The sequence below is a fragment of the Varanus komodoensis genome, unplaced genomic scaffold (genome assembly GCF_004798865.1).
Source record: "Varanus komodoensis strain SLA01 unplaced genomic scaffold, ASM479886v1 scaffold1, whole genome shotgun sequence".
Lineage (NCBI taxonomy): Eukaryota > Metazoa > Chordata > Lepidosauria > Squamata > Varanidae > Varanus > Varanus komodoensis.
In genome coordinates this window covers 102,865,061-102,880,539 of record NW_025335268.1, presented here as the reverse complement: position 1 = coordinate 102,880,539, position 15,479 = coordinate 102,865,061, and the positions used below count along the sequence as shown (strand labels likewise).

Sequence of the window (15,479 nt, the reverse complement as noted above, 5' to 3'; positions counted from 1 at the left end):
AGCTGTGTGAACATTTCGTACACACATAATTTTTGATGGACACTGTTAATATATTAGACTAGAACAGTACAACATAAATTTTATGGATAGTAGCGTGGGTAACAAATTTTACAGATTATCATCTGTTTTCATAAGTACTCCTGCTACTTACACAGAAGTACCTTACTGAAGTACTTGGAATTCAGATATGTAGATTTTGAAAATAATGATTTAGATAAAAGGATTTTCCTGAGTTTCAAAAGTGGTTTTGTTCTAAGAAGGTACTGTCTCAAATCTCATGACTGGTTTTCTTCAGGGAATTGATCTATCCAAGCTGGTGGAAGACTTTTTCTCCATGAAAGAGGAGGTCCTGGCTCGGGATTATGATTTGGGATTTTCGGGGAATTCAGAAGATGTTGTCATGCATGCTATCCATTTGCTGGGGAACTGTATCACCATCACAAATACCAGCCGAAATAATGAGTTCTTCATCGCTCCAATCACATCTATTCCTGCTGTCTTTGAACTCAACTTTTACAGCAATGGGCTACTACATGTTTTCTTTAAAGAGGCTATCATTGGTATGTTTGAAAGTGAATCATAATGAATAATGCATTTTTATTTGACCTCATTGGGCTATTCTGGAATTCCATCTATCTTTGAGATGGTGGCAACAAGAATTATTAGTCCAAACTTCATTTTAAGGGCTTCTGAGCACTACATAACTTAGTATTGAAGAACACAGTTTTCCTAGGCTTCCATATCGTGTACATTCTAATTCCTAAATGCACTGGGGTGTAATTTTGCTCCTGTCACTTAAGAGATATACCATTTACTTTGCAAAAATGGTTAGGTTTGTCACATACTATCATGTGTTGATTCTTGAAACTAAATTCCGATAAAAAAGAAACTTGTTTGAAGCTAACAGTTCTTGTGTTCTTTTTGTTACAGCTTGTAGCCTCTATGCCATGCAAAATAAAAGGCAGAGGAATGGTACCAATGGAATTCCATCCCACATGATTAGTCAGGAACAACTTGTTCGCAAAGCTGCCAGCCTATCTTACTTGCTTTCTAATGAAGGCATTATTTCATTGGTATGTTTTATGTGTGAAAGAGATGCTTTAATATTACCACCATGCATCATTTATGTTATATTGTATTGTTCCATATTAAAGTGAATGCATTTGGAATACCAAGGCACTTTAAAACTTAAGAAATGGGGTCTGTAAAGAGAAATATGATTATAACTGGCTGTGAGGAAAGGCATGTGTGTTACACAGAACAATGGGAAGCAAGTAGAATTATACAAAACTTGGAAGCCTAGATTTGATAATTTAATGTATGACAGAGTATATATGCAAAAGATTAAAACTGAAGGTGTAAAGGAGGTACAGTTATGAAGGGCAGTATGAAACACAGATGACACTGATTGACGTAACGGAGAACAATCATGGCCTTGGTTGCAGATGATGGTTTGGTGCTATTTTGTGGGGCGGGGTATTGTGATAGGAAATGAGCACTGTCAAAGTAGCAGATGGTGTTGAAGTGAGGATGCACATGTTGATACAATTTTTAACTGCTTTGATTATTCATAACATAGTATTTTAGGTATAGATAGGCTAAAAAAAGGCAAGCTGTGTGTTTCAGAGCATTTTAGACAAAGTAGCCTCTGTTACTTTGCAAACGTCTGCAAGAGAGAATGAACTTTTTCAAAGCTTTTTCTTTTCAACATGCACAGGCTGCTTGCACAATTGCAGTTTACAGAGCAGATGTTCTTAATTTGGGCCGGGGGAGGACATGACGGAAGAGTTGTCGTAAGTGATCTGATTCCTTTTTCTGTTTTTTCTTCTATTCAGCCCTGCCAACCATTATGTCAAGTGTGTCATGAAGCAATCGAACAGTTCATACAGTATGGAATTCTTTTGATAGCCGAGGTAAGATGCTGATAGGATATCTCAGGTATTTAAAAAGTTGACTTGCTGTTTAAAAAGTTGACTTCCCCCTCTAAGGAATTAGTAGCACCTAAAATATTCTTGAGAGACCAGAAAGATAGTGCCAGATAATCATATACATATTTGTACTGTCTAACTGCCTTTCTGGACCAAGTTAAATAGATTTGATAGCTCTGAATGTTGCATTTCCCTGTTTGGAAATGTGATGTTTTGCAGCTTTTATTGTTGACATGAAATGGAGGATGAACCTTAATAACACTTGATAATTCTTCAGCTTTGAATACAGAATAGGTTTCTGCACATACATGCACAGTACTTTTTCAGACAAGGACAGTTAAGTTCATTCAGACTAAACAACATTCCCCAAGAGAGATTTTTAAGGCTGCAGAGTCTAGTGGGTAAGCTCAATGGTATTTGCATGCCTCAAGGGATAGAAGAATCAGTAAAAGCTATAATACTGTGCTGTGAAGTGGAAAATACAGGGGAGAGAAACATGTTTACCCCTGATAGTTCTGTTGTTTCTGAGATAATAGTATCTTGGGCACATGCAAAACTAGCCAAGATCCCCATTGTCTAATTGCTTTTGATCCCTCATTTGGGCTGTCAAACAGCAAACCTCACTATTTAAGGGATTTCTAAGGTGTTAACACTTTCTTTTTGAGCAGCAAAGTATACAGGTATGTAGAGTCTTATCTATTTGTGTATTTTCCTGCCAAAATAGAACATTTTGACCCTTAGAAAATCCACCTGAAACATGGAGCTTTGCTGTTTGATAGCTGAGTTGAACTGTCAGTGAGCAACTATACCTGTAAATCAGATCCCTGCTGGTTTTGTATTTTCCCAAGGACCCTGGGAGTGTCAAGATTTGTGCAAATCCACCCAGAGATTTTTTTTAAATAAGTACAACCCTTTACACACATTATGGGGTGAAAAAACATTTTTAAGAGGTGGGGCAATCTCAGGCAACTGCTCCAAGGTGCCACTGGATCATTTTGATGGGAATGTTCATAACTGCCAAAACAGAATTGCCAAATGGGATATGAGAGCTGCCTTCTGCAGTCTCTGGGAGAAGGGAATAAAAGGGAAGAACAAGCTAAGGTGATCCAAAATGGCTTATGATCATGAGGGGTGGGATAGTGTGCCTGCAGTAGGATGCCTATGAGAGGAGTGAGGAGACTACTACCCATGGTATGCATTAGGAATAGGATGGCTTATGCCATAGAAACCCTTGCACTGTTTCTCTTTCATTCATGGTGAAGTTTTGCCTTTGTACAAAAGGAACACTCTTATTTGTCCACTGATGTGGTCCTGTTAACCTGCAGTATCAAGTACTTTAATGAACACTTTGTCCTGTAGAGGGCACTGTTCACATTGATATTGATGCTCTTAGCTTTTTCTTCTTTTCAAACATCTAGCTCTCACTGGTTTGTGGGTCCTTTGCAATGCTGTTCAAATATTTTTATGAACAGGATCAAGGAAGCTATAAAAGAGAAGAAGACTTCCTTTAGAAAATGGAAGCCTTGCCCAGATGAGGAAAACAAAAGGGAGTACATGCTTATACAAAGGAGACATAAGCAGAGAAAAAGAGATGCAAACATGCATTTTAAGGACCATATTGCTAACAACATCAAGGCCAACAATAAAGAGTGCTTTAAATGTAGAGACAGTCTGTGGGGTACAGATGAGTTCCATTCCTGAGAATGTCCTTAAGTTGAATTTGTATGTAAATAGGATGATAGATAGATAGATAGATAGATAGATAGATAGATAGATGATCCTACTTACGTACAAAAGGAAGTAACTATATATAGATGATCCTACTTACGGTGCAAAAGTTACACACACACACACACACACATATATATATATGTCATGGTTAGCTTGACAAAGCCAAATGTTTGTTTTAGTATAGTATGGGTTAGGGTATAAAATAGTATATTTTACATTTCTATGCACTTATGAAACTCTTCCATATACACTAAAACATCTCAAACACAATATAGTACATTCAGACCTCCACATTCGTGGGTTTCCACTGAAAGTGGAAAAACTGCAAATATCTCTATCCTCCCTCCCAAATCTTAATGCTGTGTACACTAAGAAAGAATTGCTTCTTTCTGTCTCTCAGACTTTGGCCTGATCCAGCAGTGCTCCACTTTTTCATTTATTACATTCTTATTTCTGTCCTCCCTTTCACTCACCAGTGTCTCCTCTTTGCACCAATGCTGGAGGGATTTCCATTTCCAGATGGGCAGGTCAAAAAGGCTTGATTTGGAGGCCTCCCTCACTCCTCCCCTTTTGCTTTCTGTCTCTCTACAATGATGATGATTTTCTGCAGTAATTTTAAAAAATAAATAGGCTTTAGGGCAGCTCATTCAGAAGTATGAATGTTTGTAACTAGGATGTTCATAACTCAGGGACTGCCTGTATTAGGAAAAGGAAACCAGCTGGGGCAGTAGTTGGAAGATTGAATGGTAATGGTGTTAAAGCAGTACAAGGACAAGCTGAATGACCCCTTTTTTCATCAGTCTTTACTGAAGAAGATATAGGGCAAAAACCTATGTTTGAACTGATGTTTTCAGAAAGGAAGTGAAAGGGACAGTGGCAACCAAAGATTACGTTCTCAACCTAACAATAAATTGGAAGTTAATAAATTAGTAGGCCTGGATGGTAACCATCACAAAATTCTTAAAGCACTCAAATATAAAACTGCTAATCTTTTAACAAAAAGATGCAATGTGGCCCTAAGATTAGTCTCTGTACTGGAGGACTAGAGAATGGCCAGTGTAACACCATTTTTAAAAAAGGGATCCAATCAGGCTGCAAGAAATTATAGGCTTGCTGTTCTGGGTAAACTGATTGAATGCATTCTTAAAGATAATAAGCATGTAGAAAGAAAAGCCTTGCTGACAAAACATCAACATGGCTTCCACAATCTTAAACTCTGTCTCACTAACCTTTTAGTGTTTTTGAGATTACCAGTAAATGTGTGCATCATCATGATCTAGTAGAAGTTATTTACTTGGCTTTCAAAAGACTTTTGACAAAGACCTTCATCAAAGGCCTCTGTGGAATAAGAGGAGTGGTCCTCTTATGGATGGGTAACTGGTTAAATTACAGAAAATAGAGAATGGGATTAAATGGTAAATTCCCCCAATAGAAGGATATAAACAGTGAGGTTCCATAGGGATCTATATTGGAACCATTTTTTTTTAACTTAAACTTATTCACAAATGAGCCGGAATTAGTAATGGGCAGTGAAATGGTCAGATTTGCTGATGGTATCAAATTACTTAGGATGGTTAAACAAACAAAAAAGATGGTAAGTAATTCTGAAAGGATCTCCCAAAGCTAGCAGACTGGACATCAAAATGGCAAAGGTGGCTCAGAGGTAGAGTGATGGCCACTAATTTGAATGGCTTTAAAGTGGGATTGTGCGCTTTCATGGAGGATATGGTTATCTAGGGCTACTAGTCTTATAGAGTATTTGTTGCCCCAGTGGAAGAAGCAGTCTGCTTTTGTGCAGCAGTTGCTGGAGAGTATGGGTGAGAAAGAGTTGTTGCACTCATGTCCTGTGGGAAGGTTTCCTACAGTAGCTCATTGGCCACTGTATGAAGAGAATGCTGGATTAGATGGGCTTTGCCTGATCCAGCAAGGTTCTATCTGGAGGACACCAGGCTTGGAAAGGCTGTACTGGATGGTCAGACAAAGGCTAGTAATTGTCATTTTGTTGGTCTGTATTAATGGGCACACTAGAAATACCTTTATAAAGCACAGCGTAATCTTGCTTCTACAGTTGCATGGATAGATCCATACAATGTTTACAGGGAACATTCCTCCTTGCCAGTTGTGAGCACTTAATAGGGGTATTGATGTCCCATCCTCTACTTGTTTGGATAACATTTGGGTTCTGAAGTACGTGGTCAAGCAGTAGTTCAAAGCTCAAATCTCTCTACAATAGTTGCTCCAGAGAGGTTACAAAAAGGGGGAAAAAACCCTTACTCAAGCATGCTACTGTTGGTCTGATTCTTACTTCTTACTTCTATATTAAGCAAGATGAACAGGAGGATATTAGTCCTACCGTTGCAGAGCAACACTGGGAAAAGAAACTACCAGAGCCATTGTCTTGGAGGAGTGATGAAGAAGATGAAGACAGTGATTTTGGTGAAGAGCAGAGAGATTGCTACCTAAAGGTACTACATTCCCTATAGGAGCAACTGTTACTCCTAGATATTTCAAATTTGTAACTGTATTGAACAGAATGGCTGAGAGGTAATGTGAAATTTAGGCTTAATCAAGGATACTTGAGATAATCTGAGACTGGTTTTGTTGAAAAGTAAAGAATTCCTCTTGCATTCTTCATGCTCACTTATGGTAAGGTACCCAGATTTATTTGTGCACTGAGTTTACCCGCATCGATAATCCTGTTGAAATGGGGACACTGTTATTTTGTAATTGATTTTTGGTATGTAATCTGACAAATCCTTTCTTAACTTCACAAAGGTAAGCAGTTTGGCTCTGAAATAGAGCCATTAACTCTGTTAGATACGTTATTAGACTCCTTATTTCTTTGAAGGCAGTGTGTTAAAAATTCTTAAACAGCAATCAAATCAAACAAAAGTCATTATTAAAATGGGGCTAAGTGATGACAATAAGAACAATAGAGAATTAATAAGAAAGGACACAGCCCCATCATAGTGCAAAGAGGACAGATTGGACCCACATTCTGGTCTTTAGTAGGGGAGACTTTGTTTCTCTGAGTGAACTGTACAACACGTTTGAATCCTCTTACTGGTTTCCAAAGGCTGCAAGGCAGTAATGGGTCTTTTTTCAGGGCTGTTCCAAGCGTTACATTGAGGAGTGGCAGCAAAGCTGTTCATGGAAAGGTGGCAGGAGTCCTCTTTGCTCACAGCCAGTGATGCAAGGCATTGAGCGAAGAACAGTATTAGCCCAGGCCTTTCCCAATTGACAGCAGATGAAATTATTCCCCAAGCATGCTGATACCTTTGTCTGGTTTCTGAGTAACCCCATATTGCTATTACCTTATAAGACAAGTGGAAGCTGAAGCAAAACATTGCCACATTGAGCATTACCTTTCAGAATTCCAGGTGCTGCATTTTATTCCCCTCCAACAATCACTCTGCAGTTGATAGCCCCCTCATTCGAATGCATGGGAGAAGAGGATTCTTCTCTAAGAGCTTTTCTATGAAAATTTTCCCAGCACAATTTTGGATGTCCCTCAAGCCTGCCAGGATCTCTCTCTAGTGTGTGGCTGTGACATTTAGAGCACATTAGGACTGGCACTTGGAGAATTGGTGATATATACTGTATATGATACATGTATCGTGTATTTGTGGATTGGGAAAAAAGATCTAGCGTGCATAAGGGTTTGCTGTATCATACTTTATCTTCCTTTGCTGCTCATGACTGAGTAGCGGCTGTGTTCTCTTCTTGCCTTATGTAGGTGAGTCAGTCAGAGGAACACCAGCAATACATCACTTTCCTGCAGAAGCTGCTGGGACCCTTACTTGAGGCATACAGCTCTGCTGCCATCTTCATCCATAATTTCAGTGGTCCGGTTAGAGAATCTGAATATCTTCAAAAATTACACAAGTACCTAATAATGAGAACAGAAAAGAATGTTGCAGTATATGGTATGTCGAACATCTGCTTTCTGTGGAAAACATCCCCTGTGCTTAAATATATTTTTCTTAGTATTTACCTATGTTCAGCCTGACAGATGTTTCCTTTCAATTTCTCTACCTTTACAGCTGAGAGTGCCACTTACTGCCTTGCAAAAAATGCAGTGAAAGTCTTTAAAGACATGGGAGTAAGTATTCTGTTTGTTTTTATAGTCTCTTATAGTACACCCAAACATGTGTATTAGGCATACTAAGTTCTTGGTATATGTTCTAAGTTCTGAGATTTACGCACTGGTAAATGTAAAGCTTAATCCTTAAATTGAGAATGTTCTGATTCACTCATCACAGTAATCTGCTGTAGTTTATTTCAATTTATTTCAATCTTCCTCCAAAACATGTGTCAGCTGCCATAAGCTACAGCAGGGGCACATTGCAGCCAGTTATGTCATGTAGACATGGGCATCCTTGGTTAGTTAGCTAGTTAGTTAGTTAAGATTCTTGTATATTATTCTCTCAGCACATTGCTGTCAGAATAAACATTAAAACAACATAACAAGTAACCAAAAATTTATACAAGAATACATGTGAAAACCACAGATGAACAACCATAACACAGAATAAATAATAACATCTTAAACCAGTGCAACCAATTATTATAATAAAAACCTTTATAAAAACACACCTCTAATCAACAGTTAAAATAACAGTAAAATAAACATGTTTTCACTTGGCACTGAAATGATTAAAGTATTGGTTCCAGGCACACCTCCCTAAGGGATTGGTTCCATACATGAGGCACCACTACTGAAAAGGCCCTTCCCCTTCCTTGCTTCCTTTAAAGGTGGCTCTCTCATAGAAGGCTCTCGGTTGAAGATCTTAGGGTCCAGGGAGGTATATAAGGAAAAAGGCGTTCCTTAGGATATCCAGGTCCTAAGCTATTTAGGGATTTATACATTAATATGAGCACCTTGAAGCAGGATAACCTTTGGTTAACCCTAGAAGAACCATGTGAAGTGGTGTACAGTGGTTTATTGTAACATGAGAACTGTCCCAGTGCAGTATAAAAGTATAATGAAACTTTTAGGCTAAAGGGTTGTGCTAAGGCAGGGTCAGAAGAATGGATCATCTCAGGCAATTTGTATTGTATCACAAAGAGCAATAGAGTAAGTCCCTGATGCTAGAAGTACCTGATTATCACTGAATGTGTTTAATGGGATAAACACCCAAGTCTTGAGGATAAAAATCTGAAATATATTCTGAAGTCTTCAATTTTAAATACAACTGTAAATATCTGCAGCCAAGTCCTATGTGTGTTCGGGACTCCTTTGTCTCTGATTTATTTGTTCCACAATGCCCGTGTCATTTGTCTTAAATATCTGAATTTCCATTTTATCCTTTAAATTATTCTTTGAGACCCTGCCACATTACCTTTAGAAACAGTGGGCCTACCGAAAACCTTTAAGTCTGGCTCCCAGAACTGCTGTCTAAATTCTCACCACCATTAGGACCCACCATATACTGACCATTCTCCGACATGTTCTGTGCTGATGCTAGATAATAGTTTCTATTCCTGGGCTAGCACTATCATAGAAGTTGTACATCCCCGTCCCCCCCATAATAACAAAAGCAGTTACACCAAGTAACTTCTTTTCAACCTTTAGAAGACTGTTCTTGGTAGGAGAATAGAGCAACTCATTTTAAGCCATTAAATGTGACTTGCAACTAGAGATACAAAGTTATGGCCAGAATCTGGTTCTTTTCTGCTTGCTGAGCTTCTTTCTTGTGTTTAGCCCTGGCCAGGAAGCGAGCTGACCTGAGATCAAATCTACAAATGCTTGGAAATGCTAGCAGACCCCTTCTTTGTATAAAGTGACATGTTTTGCACAAATTACGCAGAGAATGCAAAGTTCACACATCACTTGGGTTAGAACTGCACTTGCACGGTGCCTGCATAGGTGCCATGTGCACCAGCCAACCTCTTGGACTTGCTTCCTGCCAGATGTCACACATGAATGCTCAGTGCTCAGATTTAGAGCACAGAGAAAGCAGGCTGGAATCTGGGGAGTTTTGCCAAGAAAATCCAGATTTCTCACCCAATTGCAGCTTGTGCATGCATGCACCCAATCCCTGCTGCTCTTTACTCCAGAAAAACAATGGGGTGGATTGTAGGGCTTTGTCAAATAGTCTAGGTTTTTGCATGCCGATGTCAAGATTACATGTAGTAATGTCCACTGTCAATGTGCATCAGCCTGATGCTCACCTGTAACATAGTGCCAGCTGGCAAGTGTGTGCCAATCCTAAAAGCCTCGCTGATTCGCTCTGGCACTCTGACATCCAGAGAGCATGCATTAGTTCTCCAAGTTGTTTTTGAAAACTGTGGTTTCTTGACGACACTATGAATGCTAATCTGCTCTTCTGTAGTCCCTGACAGTTGAACAAAAAGCTTTGGTGCAGCATTTTTCCTTGTGTAAATGCCCAGTTGCAGGCACCATTACTCTTCTATAGGTGCGCAGTAATTACTAGAATCAGGTGTGAGACCACTGAAAATCTTTCTTTTTCTCAAGTGATATTTAATCATGCCTGTAAGATTTGCAGTGTGTATCACAGCATTTTGATAAACCTTTTCAGTTAAACCTTTTCAGTCATGAATCTGTTTTGGTTTTTTGTGTTTTTGTGGGGCTTTTTTGTTTTGTTTTTCATGTTTTGTTTTGTTTTTGGCTTTTCCTAGTCACAGCATGTATCAATATGTAACTTATGTGTTTGACTCTGATAGAGTAAGAGTTCAGTTGTGTATCGTATTGGAGATGCATTTTCACTTAATGGCATTTATCAGTTGCAAAATGTTTATTGGTGATGAAGTACATTTTAGAATCCTACAGATTGTAAAAGTTTCTGTGGTTGTCCTCTCTTGGCCACCACATTGTATATGGTATTATTGTGTCAATGGATGACTTTTGCAAATTGAAAATGACAGTCTAAAGTAACATGGCTGTGAGAATATTTGAAATGTACAGCTCTGCACTTAATTGGAAAAGAAATAGTGTGTCTTGATTTTATTACTGACCACACTTCAACATTTTGCTTTCAGGTGTTTAAGGAGACAAAGCAGAAGAAAGACACTATTTTGGAACTGAGCAGCACTTTTCTACCTCAGTGTAATCGGCAAAAACTGCTGGAATTCATTCTGAGCTTTGTAATGCTGTAGAGTGCATCTCTTGACTTCTCCCAGCAAGAAGTTGGTAGATTGGAGAATGTGACATGAAGCTTCAGGGCTTTTTGCTGCTTCCATAGTGTTTATAGTGCCATTTTTGGTAAGGCCTTATCTGATCCAAGCCACAGGAAGACAAGTGCCTTCTTAAATACACATTTCTGGAACTATGAGATCTGGTAACCCAGTAAACACTTACAACATTTTGGATGCAAGTGATAAGCCATGTTTGCTCAACAGACAAAAAAATCTTGTTTTTACATGAACACATCAAGTATTGTGTTTTTACACTGCAATACATTACATTTACTTCAAGACTAATGACTGTGACAAATGTACAAACATATTTACCAGCAACCTGTTATTTTAATACTGCAGTTCTGAATAACAAAAAATAATATGGAATAATATGCAAACTGCAAACACGATGTCTATAGACAAACTCATTGTATGAGTTCTTAAAACATGACAACTCAGCCTGTGAATAAGTATGCAGTGTGGGTTGTTCATGGAACAACCCATGATACACCCAACAGATTATCAGGCTTAGTGTGGGTTATTCTCCCATTCTGTCCCCCCACTCCTCCAGTCAGTATCTCAGGGTCCTTGTGGCGGAACCCATCTTCTCTCTGTTTCAGTCATGAGCACATTTTCAATTGCTGCTATTTGCATATTTGGTTCCTATTCTGGAGTCCTGTGCTGTCATCAGTGACAGCTGCACTTCGGAGTCACCATTGCTGGCTTGTTGCTCATTATTAATTATCAATCTGTACCTTGAAAAGCAAATTGGTGAAGAATTTTTTGCTGAAAGAGGATGGCAAGTAAATCTTTCCTTTAGCGGTGTGATTTTCTGGTTTTTAATTATTGCTCTGACAGTGCCCTCCATTTTTTCCATAGAACACTCCAGGTGCTCCAGAGGAAAGATCTATATCCCATCCCCTTATGGTGGTCTCTAACTTTTGACAGCTGTCAGATGATTTTCTTTTCTTTAAAAATGTGTAAGGCAAATTGGTACATTATTTTTATGGGGGTAGGAGGTATTGCAAATTTATGGATGTGTTTTTTCTCCCCCCCCCCCAAATATGTTATGCGAGTGCAAATTAATCTATATAGAGTCTTGTCCTACTGCATTTTGACAGCAGAGAATTGCCAGGTCGTTGGCCCAGCAATACTAAATATTTTAGACAGCTTTAAGGACACCCTTGTACAGGGATGAAAAAAAAAGTTTAAAAACCAATTCATCTCGACTGGGCACATTTCTGATACCCAGTTGCCTCACAAAGAGGCCATTGAATGAGCCACTGAAGGGGCGCTTGCGCATCAGTGGAGTGGTATTCACTGGCTGTGGCACAAGGGGCTTTTGCTACTCTTGCTGAGCAGCTAATTTATGGCGTCTTGCAACCTGTGATGGGATCAGGCTCCCAGGTTTGGATGACACCACAGTTCATTGTAGGTTCAACAGTTCCTAGAACAAGGTGTGGGTTGTCCCGTGGCTTTATTTCCTCCAAACAAGCAGCTCTTTAGGAAGTGATTTGGGTTCAGACAAGATAGCAACTTGCCATGGGTAGTTGTCCCCAGTTCGGTTGCCATGTTGGATCAACCCAGTCATATTGCAATGATGTGATTTTTAGGAGAATGGAATGCTATGGGAGGAAAGAGCATGTATGATTTTGTTCTATGGATTATTACGGCAGACACTAACAATGATCAAATAAAAAGTCTATCATTAAGGATGAGCTGACTAGCAACCAGTGATCCATACATAAGACAGTTACAGTGGCAGGATGATGGTATGAAGATCAACTGGTCTTTCTACATAATAGGAATGGTGAACTAGTGTATCAGTGTATTAAGCAGCTGAACCTTTTTCATTTAGCTCTAAAACAGCTAATATTCTGATTTGTCTCTGAACAAGAACGTTGAATCTGTTTGTTGCCTGCTTGCGTTTTGTTCTCTAAAATGATTGTAACTTAATGTCACAACATTGAAATGTTACGTAAGGTGATTAATCCATTATAACATTGAATAATTTTTGATGGAAAGTGATTGTAATTGCATTGAAGGCAATGATAACTCTGAGAGAGGATTAAATGAGATATGCAGTTTTACATACTAGATATTGGCTAAAGCAATAAGCATGGCATCAGTTATACAGAGAGAAAACTTCTTGCCTTATCAGTTGAAGAAATATTTCCACTGCAGTGTTAACAATACTCTCAGCACCTTCTTCCTTCTATTCAGTTGAAGCCTGGGAAACAATTTGATTATGAATATACATTTTAGTTTTGGGCTAATTTTTAAAAGCATTCTCATGTGATAATAGCATTGTGCATTCACTCCAGTGCAGAGCTTCTGTACAGTTTTAGTCTGCCTGTTTACTCCGCATTGGTTGTAGTAATATTTTCTACAGATACATTTTATGGATTAAAACACTTAATAAATTGCAATATTTTGTCAGTGTTCTCACACAGCTCCCCATGAGTGGAACTGCTGTGCATGTCTACAGTCACTAAACAGGTGCTTAACATTTTGAGATGAATTTCTGAACCAAAGTTGCATCAAATCAGTGACAGCAGCGGGCAGTTAAACCTGAACTGATGAGGTTGTTCTTTTACTATTTTCAAGCAAGATAGTAGCTGATGTGAATTCTATTTGTTCTAATACAACCTACTAGTTTCTTCGAGCAATTACTTCTCATCCTTGCTAATGTGCACTATTTGTTAAAACTGAATGTATACTCTGAATAGCAATTTCTGAATATTGCTGATGGCTTCCATTTAAGGTCAGATAAGTAGGCATTTGTAAATAAATAACTTCTCTTTTATCACACTACAGTACACATTAAGTAAGCTAAGCAATATAATGGGGATGATATTTGCCTAATTTTAATTAAAATGTTCTGTCTAACTTAAAAGAAATGGAAATCTAGGGATTCAAAAGCAATTTCTAGATATTAATAAGAGTAAGTTATTACACTGTTAAAATGTTGTTCTTGGGGGTACGGTGGTGTCCATTTGAATTGATGATAATATGTATGGTATAATTAGCTTCTGGATGTGCAGGGATGCTTTTCAGTGTAGATTTCATAAGCAGAGAGACTTTGCATGTGCAGATATGTCAAGCTGTGAATGTTGTGCAGAAACAGACCTTGTGACATGGATGTGAATAATATGCCCAGTGTTGCATGGGGTGTGGCTTTGCTTTTCCACAAACGTACAAAGCTTTTTACTGCAAAGTTACTAAATAGACTGCTTCCTTTCTGGGGGTTATTTTTAAACCTTCATTTTTCTGTTGCTAAGGCAAGTTCTAGTTTCCAGTATTTAATTATGATGACTTATATTAATTCTGCATCTAGAACAGCCTGCACCAACCCTCCAGGGGGTTTGACCTACGGTTCCTACCAGCTTCTGCCAATGTGTCCAATGGTCAAGGAGGATAGAAGTTGTTCTGACTGTAAACATCTAGAGGACACCAGGTTGGGAAAGGCTAACCTAGAATATTAAAATATATATTTACATTTATTTACTTAATGTAACCAACTTACGAAAATACAGATTTACATCTACAAGTTAATAGAAAGAACATTCCACTTACATCTTCAAATGTTACTTGTTGATTTGTGTAGTATTTTGTTCTCTTTTAGAGAATGGATAATGTTAGCTTTCCATATGATTGATTTCCTAAGGATATGTAACTATTCTGTTACAATATTAACTTTCTTCTATAACTTAACTTTCCTTTCCTTTCCTCTGTGACACCAGATTTTTAAACCAATCTCTTTGCCTGTTATTTTGCATACAGTATATACAATATTTCCCATATGCAAAACACACACACAAACATGATGTTTTCGACAGTGAAGGGCTGGAGGCTGATTGCAAAATACTGTAACTGCTCCATATTTCTACTTGTGAAACCAGCATGGTCTTGAAAAATGTTTGAGCACACTACTTTTTCCATTTTAACATCTCGTTATGTACCTCCTGTAAGAAGCACAGGGCTACATATTAATTTTATTTTAATAAACAATTTGAAAATGCTTCGTGATGTGACTAAATCTTTAGAGGCTACATCTCCTCTCTCCTCCCACAAAAAAGGCAAAAGAACCAGATCAAAAATACTACCTCACTTCATGACGCTTGTGAAGCCTACTCTTGTATACTGCCGCTCCAGTTGAACTTGACTTTGGGCCAGTCACAGACTCTCAGCCCAACCTACCTCACGGGGTTGTTGTGGGTATAAGGGTATGTGGGTATAAGGGTATGAGAACAGGACGAAGAGAATGATGTATGTCATTTTGAGTTTTTTTTTAAAGTAGGATATAGATCAAATAATATAGACTTCATCTGGTCGAAAAACAGTGCCAGTTCATGGGTTTCTAGACAATTGTCTACTGTTTAGCAGCAAAGGACCCTCAGTTCAGGTGTAGCACTGTAGAAATAAGGAAACACACTAGTTCATTAACCTATAAGTGGAGAGTTGTATCATTCCACAAATTAGATGCTGATCCTGATTTGCCAAGTGTGGGGATGAACCTCCTGAGTCTCTGGAACAGACTCAAGCCATTGCTCATAGCATTGTTTGAACTTTTGTGACAAGTCACATGCTTCAAGTTAAATGCTGATTGGTTCCTAAAAAAGGAACCTGAACAATCTTGGTGTAGTACTGAGAATCATTCTTCATGCTGCATTCAATAGT

The 15,479-nt window shown here is 38.4% G+C and overlaps 1 protein-coding gene across 5 annotated transcripts in view; it reads left to right on the top strand.

Annotated features, from left to right (window-relative positions):
• The window catches only part of GPAM (glycerol-3-phosphate acyltransferase, mitochondrial), a 46,501-nt gene extending 31,680 nt beyond the window's left edge, over positions 1 to 14,821 (top strand). For all 5 annotated transcript variants that reach the window (XM_044438680.1, XM_044438661.1, XM_044438651.1 and 2 more), the window contains exons 15-21: positions 296 to 560; positions 931 to 1,073; positions 1,836 to 1,913; positions 5,984 to 6,124; positions 7,396 to 7,585; positions 7,703 to 7,761; positions 10,662 to 14,821. In XM_044438680.1, the coding sequence (XP_044294615.1) occupies positions 296 to 560; positions 931 to 1,073; positions 1,836 to 1,913; positions 5,984 to 6,124; positions 7,396 to 7,585; positions 7,703 to 7,761; positions 10,662 to 10,778 (993 nt within the window). In that variant the 3' untranslated portion in view covers positions 10,779 to 14,821. The remainder of the gene's footprint in view (positions 1 to 295; positions 561 to 930; positions 1,074 to 1,835; positions 1,914 to 5,983; positions 6,125 to 7,395; positions 7,586 to 7,702; positions 7,762 to 10,661) is intronic.
• The last annotated feature ends 658 nt before the right edge of the window (positions 14,822 to 15,479 follow it).